At 37.6% G+C, this 16,850-nt stretch overlaps 2 protein-coding genes across 3 annotated transcripts; both read right to left on the bottom strand.

Moving 5' to 3' along the window:
• On the bottom strand, window positions 1–4,014 carry LOC113107272 (putative testis-specific Y-encoded-like protein 3). 2 transcript variants are annotated; one of them, XM_026269655.1, is made up of 7 exons: window positions 2,786–4,014; window positions 2,038–2,115; window positions 1,838–1,949; window positions 1,547–1,701; window positions 1,361–1,437; window positions 1,152–1,282; window positions 1–1,023 (listed from the first exon to the last, which is right to left on the bottom strand). In XM_026269655.1, exons 1-7 carry the CDS (start codon window positions 3,632–3,634, stop codon window positions 857–859), a joined length of 1,569 nt encoding a protein of 522 aa, XP_026125440.1. In that variant the 5' UTR covers window positions 3,635–4,014; the 3' UTR covers window positions 1–856. The 2 variants fall into 2 exon arrangements, with proteins under 2 accessions (XP_026125440.1, XP_026125441.1); XM_026269656.1 differs by having other exon boundaries at window positions 1,152–1,279.
• A 215-nt stretch (window positions 4,015–4,229) lies between these two features.
• On the bottom strand, window positions 4,230–16,073 carry LOC113107273 (forkhead box protein P3-like). Its single transcript, XM_026269657.1, has 14 exons — window positions 15,925–16,073; window positions 15,238–15,340; window positions 12,072–12,232; window positions 11,784–11,858; window positions 11,616–11,697; window positions 11,406–11,538; window positions 11,199–11,306; window positions 11,035–11,122; window positions 10,793–10,861; window positions 5,793–5,946; window positions 5,555–5,631; window positions 5,373–5,474; window positions 5,009–5,130; window positions 4,230–4,768 (listed from the first exon to the last, which is right to left on the bottom strand). Exons 3-14 carry the CDS (start codon window positions 12,228–12,230, stop codon window positions 4,672–4,674), a joined length of 1,266 nt encoding a protein of 421 aa, XP_026125442.1. The 5' UTR covers window positions 12,231–12,232; window positions 15,238–15,340; window positions 15,925–16,073; the 3' UTR covers window positions 4,230–4,671.
• Window positions 16,074–16,850: the final 777 nt, after the last annotated feature.

Genomic DNA, 16,850 nt, shown 5'->3' with positions numbered 1-16,850 from the left:
TACCAAGTGTCAGGATTTAATCTGCTTCTATAAACAAAGTGAAATAAACTACAATTATTTAAAGGTTCATCAATAAACAAAAGATGTCATGTATTAATGACACAAAACGGAGGAAATGGACCTCATGAAGGGAAACACATCTACAGTATAAGGAGGATGAAAGAGTAAACATCCCTGAGTTATCTAGTTTTGGTTCAGAATGAAGTGCATTTCAGAATGTTTGACCTTTCTCCTTATAAGCAACACGTGGTGGTAGAGTTTGTGAACAATAAAAAGGCAAGGAAATGTTAATTTCATGGTGTTAGAATTCTGTAGATGAGGATAAAAAAGTAACACAAACAGCAATTAACCAAAAATATTACAGCAATGACTGAAAAACATGATTAGGCCTGTAAAACATCCAAACAGAAAAGTATGGTGTGTTTAGAAATGGTCATGATTGTAAGTGACAGACAATGCTACTGCATACAGTCAAAAACTAAACTAAGGGCAGTCTATAACCTCAAGCTTTAAACAGTCCATCGTGAGATAAACAAGTGTCTTATGGGTATCAGTAGCCCTATGAAATCTATAAATGCAAACTTACAAGTGTAAAATGTGATGACATCTTAAGGAAAACATGTTTTCAGAGGAGTGCACACATTGAATTTGAAAATTCATCATCTTTAATGTACACAAAGTACCATCTACAATGAAGACATAGTTAAACCCTGATCATTAAGCATCATTAACCACTTGTTATTTGAAACACTCTTAATTTATGCAGGAACTGATATCAGTAAAACAGATCATAGAAAATTCTAATGATGCTATTCTGCATAAAAAGAAACCAAGACAACCCAGACAACCCGGTTTCCTAACTCTTCTCTTCATCTACATCAATATCTTCCTCTTCCTGTCCTTGCTCTTTGACCTCACAGCCGCTGGAGTCACGTGACTCTTCTACTTCCTCAACATCCACTTCCTCTTCATCTCTCTCCTCGTAGGAGGATTCCCCCTCATCTCTGTCATTCTCTTCTGAGCCTAAGAGAATATGATTAGTCATGATGATTTGGGGGGGGGGGGGGATCAGTTTTATTTATTGATTTGAAAGACATTAGAAAAGCTCTACATTATACAACATGACTTGATTGTGAAAAGGAAAACCTCACCTCCGACTTGGTCATCATCTTCATCCTCATCCTCTTGCTCCAAGTTTTGGCTCTTCTCCTCATCTTCATCTGAATCGGAGATGATCACACACTCGTCTCCATTATTGTTGCCCTGAGGTTTGGGACCGCTGCTGGACAACAGAAATTGGTTTAAAAACAAAAACACAAATACAATTTGAAAAATCTGGATGTTTCAGGCTAGAGATTACCTGCCATTCTCTCGTGGCTCCCAGAGTGGAGTCAGATAGTACCTCAAAGGGTTTCTGTACAGGTCATCTTTCAGGATCTAGAGCCAAGGGAATGGAGTTCATCATTTTTTTTACTATGTTTAAGGATTTTGTTATTGCCTGTTTATACAGCCCTTCCTCCTGCACCTAACCACATGAGAGATGTACCTGTGCGATGTCATCCCTTCCTGGGTTGCTGTGGTCACTGAACCAGTGGAAGAAGCTCTGGTAAACTCCCCGTGATGTTCGACGTGGTTCTCCACTACCGACCAGATTCTGCCCCCTGTGCCACAAAATTGGGTTTGAGAATGACACCGGAGACCCTGAGCAAAAAGGAAAGCACATACAGATAAAGCACAATTACCTTTTTTTTTGTACCCAGAATTTTTTTTTAAGTAACCCAGAGTAATCCTTTTCACATTCATGAAAAGAGGGGTATTGTGATAATGGTCAGCTCACCTCCCATACCAAGATGAAGCTCCTTCACTATCATTTTGTTTTGAAAAAAGGGATTTCGCCGAAAATGGAAGCAGATGCGGTAACCAAGTTTGTTGTTCTTGAAAGACTCAATCTGTCGAATGATGAGCATATTAAAAACATAGATCGTTTGCAAGTTTAGATTGAAAATAGGAAAAAGAAAAACTGAAAAAATGTATTACCTCTAAATTAGTCATGTAGCTTAGAGCATCTTCGTCAGTCTCATCGATTTGCGCTGATAGATGTGGGTGATTCAGAAGCTGATTGGCTTTAAGTTAAGTGCACATTACGTAAATGAAGACAAAGATCTGGAATCCACAATCATTTGGTTGAAACCCATTTGACACAAATGGAAAAACAAAATGAACAGGAGTTTTGAGTATGATGAGTAAAGTTCTAGGGATTCTGGGCCAATAGAACAGAATTTGCTATAGGGCCCCCTCAAAATCCCAAAGAAAAACATTGTGGGCCCCATGTACTTCGTCTCCCTTTTTTCCCCATTTGTGACACTCCCCAAGTATGATCTTTGGTGACAATTAAAGTGATAATTCACCCAAAAATTTAATTTCTGTCATTAATCACCTTCATGTTGTTCCAAACCCACAAAAAGGTAATCTCATAACTTCTTAATATTAAGATTGAAACACTGATGTCACATGGACTATTTTAACAATGTCCTTACTGCCTTTCTGGCCCTTGAACATGGTACTAGTTCCATTACTGTCTATTTAAGGTAATCAAAAATATCTTAATCTATGCTCCAAAGATGAATGATGGTCTTAAGGGTTTTGAACGACATGAGGGTGAGTATTTAATGACAGAATGTTCCATTTCTGGGTAAACTATATAGACGTCAGCTCAAACCTTAACTTCAAAGGCCTTGACACTTATTAAGTTGTCCTGAACGCCACGCACACTGTTAAAGGATACAGCAGTGACCCAGAATCCTGGGATGGCTTGAGTGATGGCGCTGCGCTGGTCTAGGTGAGGGCGTCGCTGGCGGCTCACTTTCATCTCCAGGCGTTGATGCAGACGCGCGCCTTTCTTCTCCAGCGCGTCCAGCCGCATCTGCACCTGAGCGAGCAGCGCCACGGACTGCCGCACCTCCGGGGCCATCTTCACCGACACTATGGCACACTCTCCGTCCTCGTTATCCTCATTATCAGAGGCGACAGAGGAGCTTGCCGTGGAGGAAGAGCCAGGAAGGGAGTCGTCATCCTCGTCCTCTTCATCATCATCCACGAACGAAGCCTGCTCTGGATCTTCTCTGTCCTCGCAGAGCAGCAGGGATGAGGAGCTGTCAGCCGCGGCTGCCTCCGTCGTTCTCTCGCTCTGAGAACAACTGGGACGATTAGACTTATCCCTTGATTTCTCTCGGCTCGCTGTTTTAGAAGAACAGGGCATTTCTTTAGTACGGTCTTCGTCCGCGTCTCCACCGGTCAGACTGGCAAGCGCTTCTGCTGCGGCGATGGCAGCTGAATCTGACGCCTGGCGCTCGCTCTCAGCTTCACTAGTCTGTCCTGTGCTCTCCTGCGCGTCTGCTTCATTCACAACCACCGTGTTCTTCTCTTTAGCGTCTTCAGGATGCTCAGACCCGTGTTTTGGCTCGTCACTGCCAACTTTCTCAGGTTCTGCATCTTCACGAGAGTCATTCCTTGGTTCCTCGTCACTCACTTTCGCCTGCTTGGGAAGCGTGGAGTCAGACTCTCCACCTGGACTTGCACTTCTTTTCCTCTGGTTAGTTTCGGACGGCTGACCGCTGTCCGAGTTTGTACTCATGGTACTGCCTAGTTGTAACTTTGTCAGACGTATAAGATGATTTTAAAACAAATTTTAAATGCTAATTGAGATAACTGTGCGGGTCTCTATCCAGAGCCCGCGTTCGCATTACAGCAATACCAAATTCCAAGTCTGCGCAAATGTCAGCAGGCCTAGATAGCTTCCTAACGCTCAATGAGGCTAGTTTAAATTCTCGCTGACTGTCGCATATCGAATATTTCCGTTTGTATGTACACACAGCACTCGTAATATAGAGTTACTTTTCTCTTAAAAGTCACAATCCGTCTAAAAATGTCTAGTTCTGTTGTATTTGTTTACAGTTTGCCCTTCCGTTCGCCATTTATCTGAGGCTTTGCATACGAGCGCGAAAACAAAGCTCTGATTGGCTGAAATGCAGCGCGCAAAAATATCTCGGCCAATCGTAGACGGTGTACTGCAGTTGGTGACGAGCAGGAGCATGGAGTACATCACCATTGCGTTGCATTTACGCACTGAAAGAGTTCTGATTAGGTGGTGTTGAATTATTATTTTAGTTTATAAGAAGCAGAACTTGACATTGTGTACTATACCAGAATAACAGTATTACAATCCTGGATTCCGTTTCAGTTTGGACCTTTATTTGAATAACATATTTTAAGACATTAATTCAAGGAGAGAAAATGTACAGTTATTGTTTAAGAACAATTAGCAATATTAAATTAAGTACCATACTAAATGTATTTACATACAGATGCCCTTAGTATCATTATTGTTGTACAATTTTAATCTTTATAAAAAATGCGTCTTGTACTTTTTAATCAGTACATTTAAAAGCAAGAAGGATAGTGAAAAGTTTGCTGAACACCCACTACTTAACTTTATCTTTGGATTATGCAAACTTCATAATTCCTTACAAAATTATTTTTTCCAAAAAATAAAAATAAAAACTGTCTGAAACAGACTGCCAGCTATATGTTTAAAACCACCATTTTAAACTATTATAATATTTATCATTCTTACTAAAGTCGTTGATATTGTTACTGGTTGATTGTATCTCTTCATGAGAGTCCATTTGGGCCTCGCATCTGATAAGTTTCACCTTGTGGAGTCACAGGAAACACGTGAAAAGGTGCCATCCAGCCCATATCCTGATCCCTGGAGGAAAAAGTGGTGCAACTGCAATAAATAATCTCTTATGATTCTCCCACCTTCAACGATAGATCCACTTAGATCCCTCCAAAGAGCCAAAGTGTTATTTTTAACCTTTACTACTCTGCCATTTTAAAATTAATTTATTGTATTTATACATACAACCAACAATCCACCAGGAGTGTGACAAGCATCAGGAAAGTACAATGTTACTGACACCCCTATGAAGAAGGAAAGACAGTTTACCTGTGAAACTTCTGTCCTTTTCTTCTCAGAAACTCCTCTTCATCCACGGTCCAAACAGAACCTTTTCTTCCTTCAACGCGCACAAAGCACTTATGAAGACTGAGGTTATGCCGAACAGCATTCTACACACAGACAGAGACACATCAATGACTTGTTCTAATAGGAAGAATAAGATTCACTTAGTCCTAACATAAAACCACTGTAATCTCACAGTCGGATCATCACTTTCTGTCATTAACATACAAGCTGTGAAAGTTTTCTGGTCTACAAATCAGAGGCTGTGGCTTTCAGGATTGGCTTGTGTGCAGTGAGTCATGGAATGATAAATATAATAGGTTTACAATACAAACAGCGCATCTCATACCTTCCATGTGGCAGTATTGTGACGAAAGTAGAAAAACATGCGGGTAAACCAGTGATAGATTTCATTCAGAGTAAGCTGCTTCTCTGGAGACTCCAGTATCGCCTAGCATAAAAGACAGCTTTTATGTGACTGGCAGGAAATGAAAAGGTAATATACAGGATGTTCAATTCAGCTGTACTTACCCATCGTATCATGGAGGCGTAGGTGAAAGGTGGCCTCATGTTTGTGAACTTATAATACTCAAAACTGGGGATAATCCCTATTGCCAGAAAAGAAAGAAAACAAAACGCATGAAGAAAATAATTACATCGTATACCGTAGTATTGTGTGTGGAGATGAAATACGAATGACTTGTAATCAGAACCAGTATTTTTGTATAGTATAATTTTAATAGTAACAAATGTTGGTGTGCTGGCTGACCTGGTATAACTTGTGAGGTAGAGATCTGCCAGTATCCTTGTGTTAGTGCTTCAGCTGCCGCTCTGTCACTGTCATAGACACCATTTGCGCTCTGACATGCTGCAGGTTGCAGGAGTTCTGACAGATGTCCTGACTTCTCCACACTGTTACCATCCTAAGATCAGAAGGAGAGAATTACATCAATATATAATCTTGACATAGAATGCCATCTGACTTTCATCAAGCCCTATAATCAGGTCAAATCTGACCTCAAATAACAACCAGAACATCAACAGATCCCACTGTAATTATGGAATAATTTGATTCATTCACACAGGGTTTTGTCTTAGCTTTTCTAATGCTCCCTTTTTGTTTACTGTTGTAGACTAGCTAAAGATCACTGTTGTCTAGTGTGACCTAATTTCAGGTCTGCTTTAGCTAGCAGACTGATGGCCTTGCATTTGTCGCAAGAATAAACTGGTGTGAAGACAAAGCCATAATCCACTTACAAATCATGATAATAGTCCATTCAGCAGTATGCTTGGCGGTTGGCCAGCAGAAGATGATTGTAGTATGGTGCATACTTTCCAAACCTACAATTTTTTCCTGACTCCCTTTAAATGGCACTATAATTGTTTGTTTTTAACTAAGGAGTGTAGATCAATTGTTGTAGCTTTTTTTCCTGAGAATTCCCTCCCCCTGAGCTTGCTGGGAAGATTTTTTTCCACTTGTAAATGTGTATTTTTATTACATACACTGTAAAAAATTTCCTGTAGAAATTACAGTAACTTACTGGCAGCAGTTTGCCAGTAACTTACTGTAAATTAAACTTACAGTAAAAATACTGTATTCATATTTACAGTACCATTTAACTTGCTGTAAATGTATTTGCAGTAATATATTTTTTACTGTAAAACACAAATGTTTTTTTCTCCTTTTTATATATTTTAATACAATAAAATATTACTTTACACTGTGAAATTAACTGTAATTTGTTCACTTTTATTATGTCTTGTAGAACTGTACAAATTATTGTATTTCAACAGGTCTCATGTCTCAGTAGTAAAAACTATAAAAAGAAACAAAAGACTGTTTAACTTCTTTTATTGGTTTAATAGTTAAATTGTAATACTTGAAATAACATTTTAATATTCTTGCAGATAGTACTTTCAGTTTTCCAAAAACTTGAATACATTTCATTTATACATAAAAGTTTCATATTAAGAGCATTTTAAAACAACAGACATGAACAGATTCAGTCATAAGAACAATCTTAAAAATTTACAAATTCAGAAAACTCCTGTGTAGAATGTATTTGCTCTTGGTAGCTTAATAGTTTTGCCATCTGAAATCCAGAAACTCCTTAAAGGGATAGTTCACCCAAAAATCTGAATTAGGTCATTAATAACTCACCCTCATGTCGTTCTAAACCCGTGAGACCTCCGTTTTTCTTCAGAACACAGTTTAAGATATTTTAGATTTAGTCGGAGAGCTCTCAGTCCCTCCATTGAAACTGTGTGTACGGTATACTGTCCATGTAGCCTGGTAATACCAGACTCTGCTACTTCACTTTGCTTCGTAGACAGAGTCTGGAATGGCATAATAGAGAAGTGTTTTCTCTCTCGCTAGGGGGCGCTTGTCTGAAGTTTAAAATCATTGGTTACCCGTAAGCCAATCAGATACGTTTAGTTATGACGTATGTTATGCGCCTGTACAGCCGCATCGAAGCACAGACATCATGCATCGAACTTAAATCTATGATTGAACTTCCACTGTAAACCTGTTGTTAAACACTCTTCTAGTTCTGGCTTCAGTTTGAAAAAGAGTTGAATGTTCTCCATAACAGAGCGAATTGCATCCCGTGTCTCGTTTCCAATTTCCGCGGTCGTTTCGGTTTTCGATTTCTCTAACCTACAATTTAAAACTTGGTGCTTAGCATCTACGTCACGGCTCTCAGCCAGCCCTCTGTTCGTTGATTGGCCCGGCTGTTTTCAGACCGGTGGCAAACAGAAAGCTCTGACGCTGTATCAGACTGAGTACAGAAGCGAAATGAAATTGAGCGGAAGTAGGAAGTCTGACGTAGTCAGGCTACTGTCCATGTCCAGAAAGGTAAGAAAAACATCATCAAAGTAGTCCATGTGACATCAGAGGGTCGGTTAGAATTTTTGAAGCGTCGAAAATAAATTTTGGTCCAAAAATAGCAAAAACTATGACTTTATTCAGCATTGTCTTCTCTTCCGGGTCTGTTGTGAGAGAGAGTTCAAAACGAAGCAGTCTGGATATCCGGTTCACTTTTTGAACCAGTTCACCAAATCAAACTGAATCGTTTTATACTGTTCGCGTCTCCAATACGCATTAATTCACAAATTACTTAAGCTGTTTTTAACTTTTTTTAACTTTTTTAATCTTTTGTTCATTATCTGGCTCAGCTCGGTGTTCATCTTCAGTTCTCTCTTCACAACAGTTCAGTAAGTGTACTGTTTGAGTAAATGAATTACTCCGCGATATTGGTTTGTTTGAACTCAGAAGAAGTGTCAGCCACATTAAAAAAGTTAACAGCTTAAGTCATTTGAGGATTAATGCGTATTGGAGATGCGAACCGTTTAAAATGATTCAGTTCGATTTGGTGAACTGGTTCAAAAAGATCCGGTTACATCGAGTGATTCGTTCGCGAACCGGATATCACAAACTGCTTTGTTTTGAACTCTCTCACAACAGACACGAAAGAGAAGACAATGCTGAATAAAGTCGTAGTTTTTGGACCAAAATGTAATTTCGATGCTTCAAAAAATTCTAACTGACCCTCTGATGTCACATGGACTACTTTGATGATGTTTTTCTTACCTTTCTGGACATGGACAGTATACCGTACACACAGCTTCAATGGAGGGACTGAGGAGATAAATGGAGGTCTCACTGGAACGACATGAGGGTGAGTTATTAATGGGTGAACTAATTTTTTGGGTGAACTATCCCTTTAATGAAGGAGGATACATGAGGGTTCAGACCAGAGTTCTTCCTTTGCACCATCTTCCCACTTCTTTTGATGACCTGGAGCTTTGAGGAGCACTTGCTGTTGTCAGGGTTAACATTCAACCTTTACATAACAGAAAAAAAAAAGTTAGATCATTTGATGTGAACAATGTCTAACAAAACAACCAAATACTCACAACACAACCAAATACAGAAATGCACTGCAAATGGCACAGAACACAAAGGAAATATTTCCAGGGGACCCAATATGTGACGAACCCGGATGGAGCATGTTTAGTACTCAACGTCTACTTTTGTTTTCTAGCAAAAATACAGAGATTACATGTTTATGACATACAACTTTATATACAAAATACAAAATGTAAAAAGAACATGAGGGTAAGATATTAATTTATACATTAGTAACATTGCAAAAAAATGGTAATGTTATGTTTAAATAAGTTTCATAGGTAAGAAATGTAAGGTAATGTAGGGTCCAAAGATGAAACAGCTAAGTTTAAAGTTGAGACACACACAGATAAATAAAGCATATTACGAAAACTTTTTTGTATAAAATGTATTTATTTGCAACAGTTATGTTAACAGCAATAATAAGACATTTATGTCCTAAGAACAGCTATTAAGCTGATAGACACCATGCTGCGTACTCACGAGAACATCCCAGGTTAAAATAATGAGGAAATTACGTTGGCTAAATCCGAAATCGCCCCCTTAACACTCATGCACTCATTTCTACATTAGTCCACTAATACAGTTCACTTGAAGCTGTGAATGAAAACGAGTGAGTGAATTCGGACAGCCGTTGATCGCGCATTGGATGTACACAGTCGGGTTAACGTTAGTCACTTATTGGGGTCCCCTGTGCCATTTGCGGCGCATTTTCGCGAACGAGATTATAATGTTTTTCTCCCGATGCTGATGTACAGAACAAATGTTACATTTGAAGTAGACATATTTTTCTCTTGGTTGTTTAGTTTCCTTAACTTTAGATTTCGGTGTTTGCGGTAACGTTAAATGTGAGACTGAGGGGCGGAGAGGCTTTGGAAAGTGTATGGGCATTCAGGAACTGCACACGAAAACCTTAAGTTCGCCGTGTTTTTATGCCCTTTGTCATGATTAATAAAGGCGTATAATGTCTCCACAGAGACGCCAGTGTTTGCACACGACACGAACATTGCGGGTTTTACTCTAGCACTACAAGCATGACGTGCATTTATATGGTGTAATCAGTTAACAGCAAGCGATAATAGCAGGAAAAAATCAGACTGACTTTAAGATAATCCACGAAAGCTTTGTTGTTCGGCTAACAGTTCACATGAACACTCACCAGCTCCTGGAGTGGTCAAACCCAAGGCAGAGACGGTGAAACGTTCAGAAAAGGGAAAGAAAGGGAAGAAATATGAATGTTTGCACAGTGTCACCACAACTCTCTCTAGCTCTCTTCACAACATAAATGTGAGGTGACTGCGCGCCATTCAGTGGCAGCGTTTTTTTTTTTTAATATTTAGTTAAACCAAAGATATAATATATTTAAAGTAAAAGAAGTAATATTTGTACACACCTTTGCATCTGACTGGTTCTTTTCGCATCTGTGTGTCTTGTTTTCTTCTTTCTCCAAGCAGGAAATAAAACTTGATCTGTGATTGGTCAGGTTTCGCGCTCATTTTTTCTTTACTGTATTTAGATTTACAGTAAATTAAAAATACTGTAATTTAGTGTCGCCAAGAGGGTATTCCCCACAATGTAACTTTAAAATACAGTAATATGCTGTATAACTGTCCTACAGTAAAATACAGTTCATTTTACAGTTAAGTACTGTTAAATTTACAGACATTTCTAACAGTGTATCTTAAAATAGCAATTGCCTTGTAACTCTTCCAAGATTTATGGGCGGCTGCAAACATATTTATGAACTCTGTGATTATCAGCAACTAGCCGCCAATTACCCTCTCTTAAGCAGCATATATTGGACCACTTATTTAGATGTATTATATATTTCAGAACTAATTTAATACAAGAGAGCTTACCTCAGAGGTAGATTTGACGTCAAATAGGTGTAGCTGCATAGCCTGTAGTTTCTGTCTCTCGGCAATCAACTAACAGTAACATTCACATAAGAAAGATAATGCAAGGCCATAAACAGGCATCCTTATATAATCCAGTTCTTATGATATATTATATATCATTAGTTCCTGCGATGCATATTAAATTGGTTAAGCTGGCTTAATATAGAAAAAAAGCATTGTTTTTGAGCACTGGGGTTGCATACCTGATTCTCCATGTATTGTACTTTGTCTTTCTGCATCCTAAACTGGGCTATACTTCTGTCCCCAGGAGCATGGTCAGTAGAAAGGTGTCTAGATTATGGGATATACAGATATCAGGTATTGTTGGATTTAGTAAATGATATTTGTAATTCCATAACTGTCTCACTTTAAGAAATGTCCATATTCTTTGAACACTTCTCTGCTCTTTGAGCACCCAGGCCATCCACATTGTCCTTTAACACACAGAAAGTCACCTGGAAGACTGTATGCATGCCTAGAGATAACCATAAATGCTTCATTTAGCACAAAAACCGAGACCATACAGGCATTATTTATTTGTTTGTGTGTTTATGTTCTCAAACCAGATACTCACTTCCCAGTATGCTCTGTGCTGTCAGGCGGAGGACTTTCAGATTGGTTGGTGTAAAGTGGCACGGGGTCTGACAGGTCACTGTCAGGTTCTGTCTTACACACAGTGTCCACAACCCAGTCATGAACACCACAAGCTGTGGAGCATTATCAAGAGTTCAGTGTCAGAGATAAATGAATTCATTTGTTTTGATAAAGTCTGCAGTACCAGTACCTTGTGGGAACGGCTGGTTGCCTTTGCGTAGTACTGATGGTCTGTGCTGTCTGAGATGTTTGCTTGTGATTTCTCTGGCAGGCTGGATAAAGACAATATTCTTTTAAACCCTTTATTCTTAGGTAAGGTGTTGCAAGGGAAGTGAAACCTTTTCTGACTGAACTGTACCTGCTGTTGTAGAGTGGACGTTTGAATGTGAGATGAACCAGAGCCTCTGAAATCACTGTCCGAGGCAACAGATGCCTTGGAAAAAGATACATTTTAAGGTTTGTTACAGAACTCATTCTCTCAGTACAATGTGTTACTTGAGCTGAAAAGTTCGTTTTTTTTTCTTTTTTCGGGCAGGATTACTTGAATCAACATTAACCTTCATATATAAATATATCATTTAGTTCATATATTTAATATTATTATTTGTGCATTAATACAGAAATATGTCAGTTTCCAGTCCGTTACCTTTGTAGCCATGGGTTTGCATGAGATCAGAGATGAACTGCTTCCTCTGGCCTTCATCTGCATGCTGGAAAAGGTAGAACGGTCTTGCTCTTGGTACTGATTTTGGCGACTACTCCATTTATCTCCACCTTTGTGTGTTCCAGCACCATTTTGAAGCATTCCTATATAGAAATATGAAGATATAAAAGAGTTTAGTTTATTTACTCTATCGTACTACTGAGTACTAAGAGCGAAAGGAATCAGCCCTAGCGCAAACTATTTCCTGTGTAAATACAGTCACCTTTGCTTTGTTTCCTATAGAACAACTATTTTTTTTATTCAACATATTTGAATAAAACTGGTAAAAGTATGGAAGTTGTTTTTCATTCTCGTTTTACTGTGCAGGTGTTTTCTGAACACAAACCACACTTCACCTTGAGTAGGCCCCTTATATACAAACTGAAGAGCCTTTTTTAACTTTCTGTGAAGCAAACGATTTTGTCAGCTAAAACAAGCAGTCTTTATTAATCTATAGGATATTACATATTTTACAATATAGCATAGCCACAAAATATGTACATTAAAAATGTTTGTTTGTGAGATTGAGATTAGTGTTATATAAACAATAAGATGCTCAACAGAAGTTAATATGAGTTTAAGTAATTCGATCATTGTAGAAACACGTAGATAATAAATCATCATTTATCATTTTCTTTTTTACTTTCAACCCTATCAATTCATCAATTCAAATGATATGCATGTTCACTCACCATTTACAATATAAATATGACACATCTAAACTTAAATTACATTTTTTAAAATAAAAGGAGCCATCAGAATATTACCATTTGATTTAATCTTATTTTTCCTCTGTAAAAAGAAGTTCAGTTCATCTTAGAAACTCAAAGCAATCAAATCAATAGCTACAGGTCAATTGCTTTCGTAAGTCTCAAATAGCGATTAAATAATTATGCGATTGGCTATTAAATCTGAAAGGACCATGACGCTCCAACGTCAGCCCATATATGAAGTACTTCGATATGTGTTCAGATCTAATTCAGTAACTTCTGTTTAACATTTAAAAGCATAAAACCGTGGATTTATCATACCTTACATACAACCTTTGAGAAAGAAAAAAACCTTCATCTTTGGATTTTAGAGCGCCATTGTTATTGCGGTTTTCAAGTTCTCATTGACATTTGACATTAACCACATCCAGTCTTATAAATGTCACATTTTTTTCACCTGGGGGGTTTTTCAAACAAGCAACTTCACATGATGAGAAGCAGAAGAGCCTTATTTTGCATGTGCTGAAATGTTTTACAAATATGCAAAAAAAAATTCAAATATATATAATACATTCGAACATCTTGAAAATTATCAACTACCCACGTTTGCAACATATTTTGAACAGTAGCTGCACGTTATATTTATGACCCTCTTCTGCCCTTCTCTGTATCAGTAGTCATTGTGACTAATTATCGGAGGCTTAGATCAGGAATATGCAAGGCTGTTATTTTCCAGTAATTTGCAGGATTAGTTTTTAATGTTGTGATCTTGTGCCTAGTGAATGTGCATTGATTTTTAATTTGTTCCTCTGAAAGTTCGACCTGAAGATGATATTGATAAGACTGGGATTATTCAAGGCAATGAAACTCATTATTCATCTCTCAGTCTGAATAGAGTCTTCTCTCAGTTCCAATCACTGAGATAAAATCCCTCAAAATATGAGAATAGCCTGGACTGACAGCGAGTTTCAATTTACAATGACGACACTTTAGAAACTTCAGTATTCAGTAAAATCAGTTTTAGTTTCCTTGTTCTGTGGAATTCATAGTCACAAGTGATAATCTTCAGATCTAAGCTGTGAGCCATTAAGCCAATTCGCATTCACTCGGAATTTAACCTGAAACTTGTAATTAATAAGAACATATATTTTTTAACAGTACAGATATGGAACATGAAGACAATTCTGGCCTCAATTCTCTCCCACAAACATAGAAAATATCATTCTGACTCACTTTTTTTCCACTGTACCCACTCATTTATGTTAACAACATACAATATTATCAGAATCAAAGACCAGGATATCGGCGGTATGAACTGTACTTTAATCTGAAGTGTCAAAAGATAGTGTTTAATAGTTGGACACCCTGCTCCACCCAGTTCCACCATCGTGGCTTCTTACTGTTGGAGGTCAGAATTAATCGATTCATTGATTAAAGTGGCATCTCCTCTGTGGTAACTGCTGAAGATATGCAAGACGAAGCTGATTTTGCATTAAAGAGTGCTATTCTTGAGCATTCTCTTGTATCATACAGTAAGTACCAAGTTAAGTGCCTGAAAGATTTCCATGCTTGTAAAAATGGCTAACTAGCATCATGTAAATGCATCTATATATATAGCGATTTATCTTTTTATTGTTATTATTATTTACTTGGACAAAAAATGTATCGGTTATCATACATAGCTTGAATATATATATTGGCTTGTTGTATAATTCAGAATAGTAATATCGATGCATTGTTTGAATTTGATCAATTTTTACAACATATAACTTCACATACCAGCTCATAACTAAATGCTATAATTCTTAAAGATAACGGTTCAAACCATGAAAGATTTTAATGCCTGACATCAAAGTACTTTTTCAACTTCCTTTAAGAACTGTTTGTTTTTCTAGTTGTGTTGAAACCATGATGAACTGATGTTTTAAAGAACACTAAACCAACATACAGACCTGAAGAACTCATTTCTAATTTAGATCTTCAAAGAACTGTATAACTCAACTCAAGAATCCACCACAAGAATCTGCTAAAATGCGGATTGTTCGCTAAAAGATGCCACAAAGAACCATTGAAGAACCGCTACTTTTGAATGTGGCTGCCACAAGAACTTAATCTCTTGGTAATAAAGAATAAAGAGGTGACCTTTTAAAAAAAAAAACGTATTTTGTGTCAACCAAGTTATTTTTGAAATGTTTGCACCTACTCATTTTCTCCCCATGTGCAGCTCTCAGGTACACAAGAAGTGTATTTTTAGAGTTGTGTAACTTACCCTTTACATCTGTTGTCTGGGTGATCCCTCTTTAAGATGGAACATTGATTTCACACACATTAGTTTAACTAATACATGATGCAATTGCTATCATAACTGCAGGATCTCTGTAGAAGATAGGCTCTTTTACCTCCCACACCTTTCTTTGTCTGTCGCGCTTTTCCTGGAGACCTTCACTCTATGTCTGTGCTTAAACTCAATCCTTCTCCTCAGCAAAGGCCTTTGTGGTGCCTCTGAACAGGAAAGAAAACCAAAGACTAAGATGCACAGACCTCATTTGCGACTGCACTTTAGGAAAGCACACTGTTTGGTTGCTTGTCTCTTTTTCCTATACTGAGCTGTGTTAGTTTGTCAGAAACTACAGCGGAATGAAATGTTATGTAAGCTGTCACATCATCTGGAATTACAATGCCATTTTAAGTGTAAAATGAATCACAATTAATCCAGTGGTTTGTTTGAGAAATGTGATCATTTTAACCAATCTAGCTTTAAAACATCCAAGGATTAAAACAATTCAAACTCTTGTCTGTCAAAACAAAAGCATATTTTGAGTATTAAAATTTAATAAAAAATGATTTACATTTGATGATGCAATATTGTTCATAATTTAAAACACACAATAATCTCACACACTGGTGTCACACTGGCCAAAAAAAAAAGTAAACAGAAATTCATAAAGAATAAGCTTAAGTTTTGGGTTATAAAAGCACCAATAAAAAGTTTCTCTTTTTTTCTTAATTTTTTTCTCTCTTGCTGAAAACAAACAAATACCTAATTAATACAACCAGCTTGAAAGGAGAGAAAAAAAAAAACTCACCTGTTGTGCGAGTGTCAGCTAGATGCAAGTGAGAGAGCAATTATTAGGTTGAATGCTCTGGAAAATGTTCGGGTCACCCCTTTTATAATGTTTAGCATGACATTTAGTGGAAATTCAGCAAGGCAGACTGTTTCCCCACTGGGTGTTGGCGTGTGTGTATCTATATGTGTGTGTGTGTGTGTGTATGTGTTCATATTGTATATTCATTTGTGCATTACAGGGTGTGTAATAACTGTCTACATATCATCTTAAGAAATTATGTGGCAAGTTGATGTTTCTGTTTCCTATTTAAGAAAACCTCTTCACTGCAGCAAAATCCAATTTCTTCCATTTTTTCTGAGTGATTACTCAGGTTTTCTACATGTAAATGTTATTGATAGTTGTCTTTGTATTACTTGGGTACTCATACTGTAGGTGTATTGCTGACTGTTAATCTTGAATAAACAAATAAATAAACTATTAAATTATTCCTTTGGTGTGGATGAGCCAAAGCCCAAATTCATCTTGACCATCTTTTGTGCTGTTTTACCATGAGACAGCAATAAGATTCTGCACATTTGCTTCTGACAGATATTTCTAATTCACCTCATTCGTTCTTTTTGATTTCAAAACATCTTCTTTATCATATCAGATAAAACATATTTTCATGGATCAGATCATTCCTGTCAGATTTCATGACTGAGATTAAAAGAACATATAATAATTCTGCCATATACCCATATAAATTAGGACCAGCGTGCCACTTTCAAATGGAAAAGTCAATGAAAAGTCCATTCCGGAAGACCGGAAAATGAGATTGCAAAGAAAATAACCTATTACGTGTTCGGAAAGTCCGTTTGCAGGGTTTGTGACGTTGTATTCGGGTTCTGGGGGGAGACTGAACATATGTACAGGGTACATAGCATGTGTGTCGATTAGTTTAACGC

Source organism: Carassius auratus, chromosome 8, assembly GCF_003368295.1.
Source record: "Carassius auratus strain Wakin chromosome 8, ASM336829v1, whole genome shotgun sequence".
Lineage (NCBI taxonomy): Eukaryota > Metazoa > Chordata > Actinopteri > Cypriniformes > Cyprinidae > Carassius > Carassius auratus.
This window is presented reverse-complemented; position numbering and strand designations above follow the sequence as displayed.

Excerpts from the sequence above, each read along its gene's own strand:
- LOC113107273 (XM_026269657.1), bottom strand. The coding sequence starts at position 12,230 with ATGCTTCAAAATGGTGCTGGAACACACAAAGGTGGAGATAAATGGAGT. Across the intron at positions 11,539-11,615 it reads CAACCAGCCGTTCCCACAAG|CTTGTGGTGTTCATGACTGG; the intron begins GTACTGGTACTG and ends AATGCTCCACAG. Across the intron at positions 5,632-5,792 it reads TACCTCACAAGTTATACCAG|GGATTATCCCCAGTTTTGAG; the intron begins GTCAGCCAGCAC and ends TTCTGGCAATAG.
- LOC113107272 (XM_026269655.1), bottom strand. The coding sequence starts at position 3,634 with ATGAGTACAAACTCGGACAGCGGTCAGCCGTCCGAAACTAACCAGAGG. Across the intron at positions 2,116-2,785 it reads CAGGATTCTGGGTCACTGCT|CTTCTGAATCACCCACATCT; the intron begins GTATCCTTTAAC and ends AAAGCCAATCAG. Across the intron at positions 1,283-1,360 it reads GAGCCACGAGAGAATGGCAG|CAGCGGTCCCAAACCTCAGG; the intron begins GTAATCTCTAGC and ends TCTGTTGTCCAG.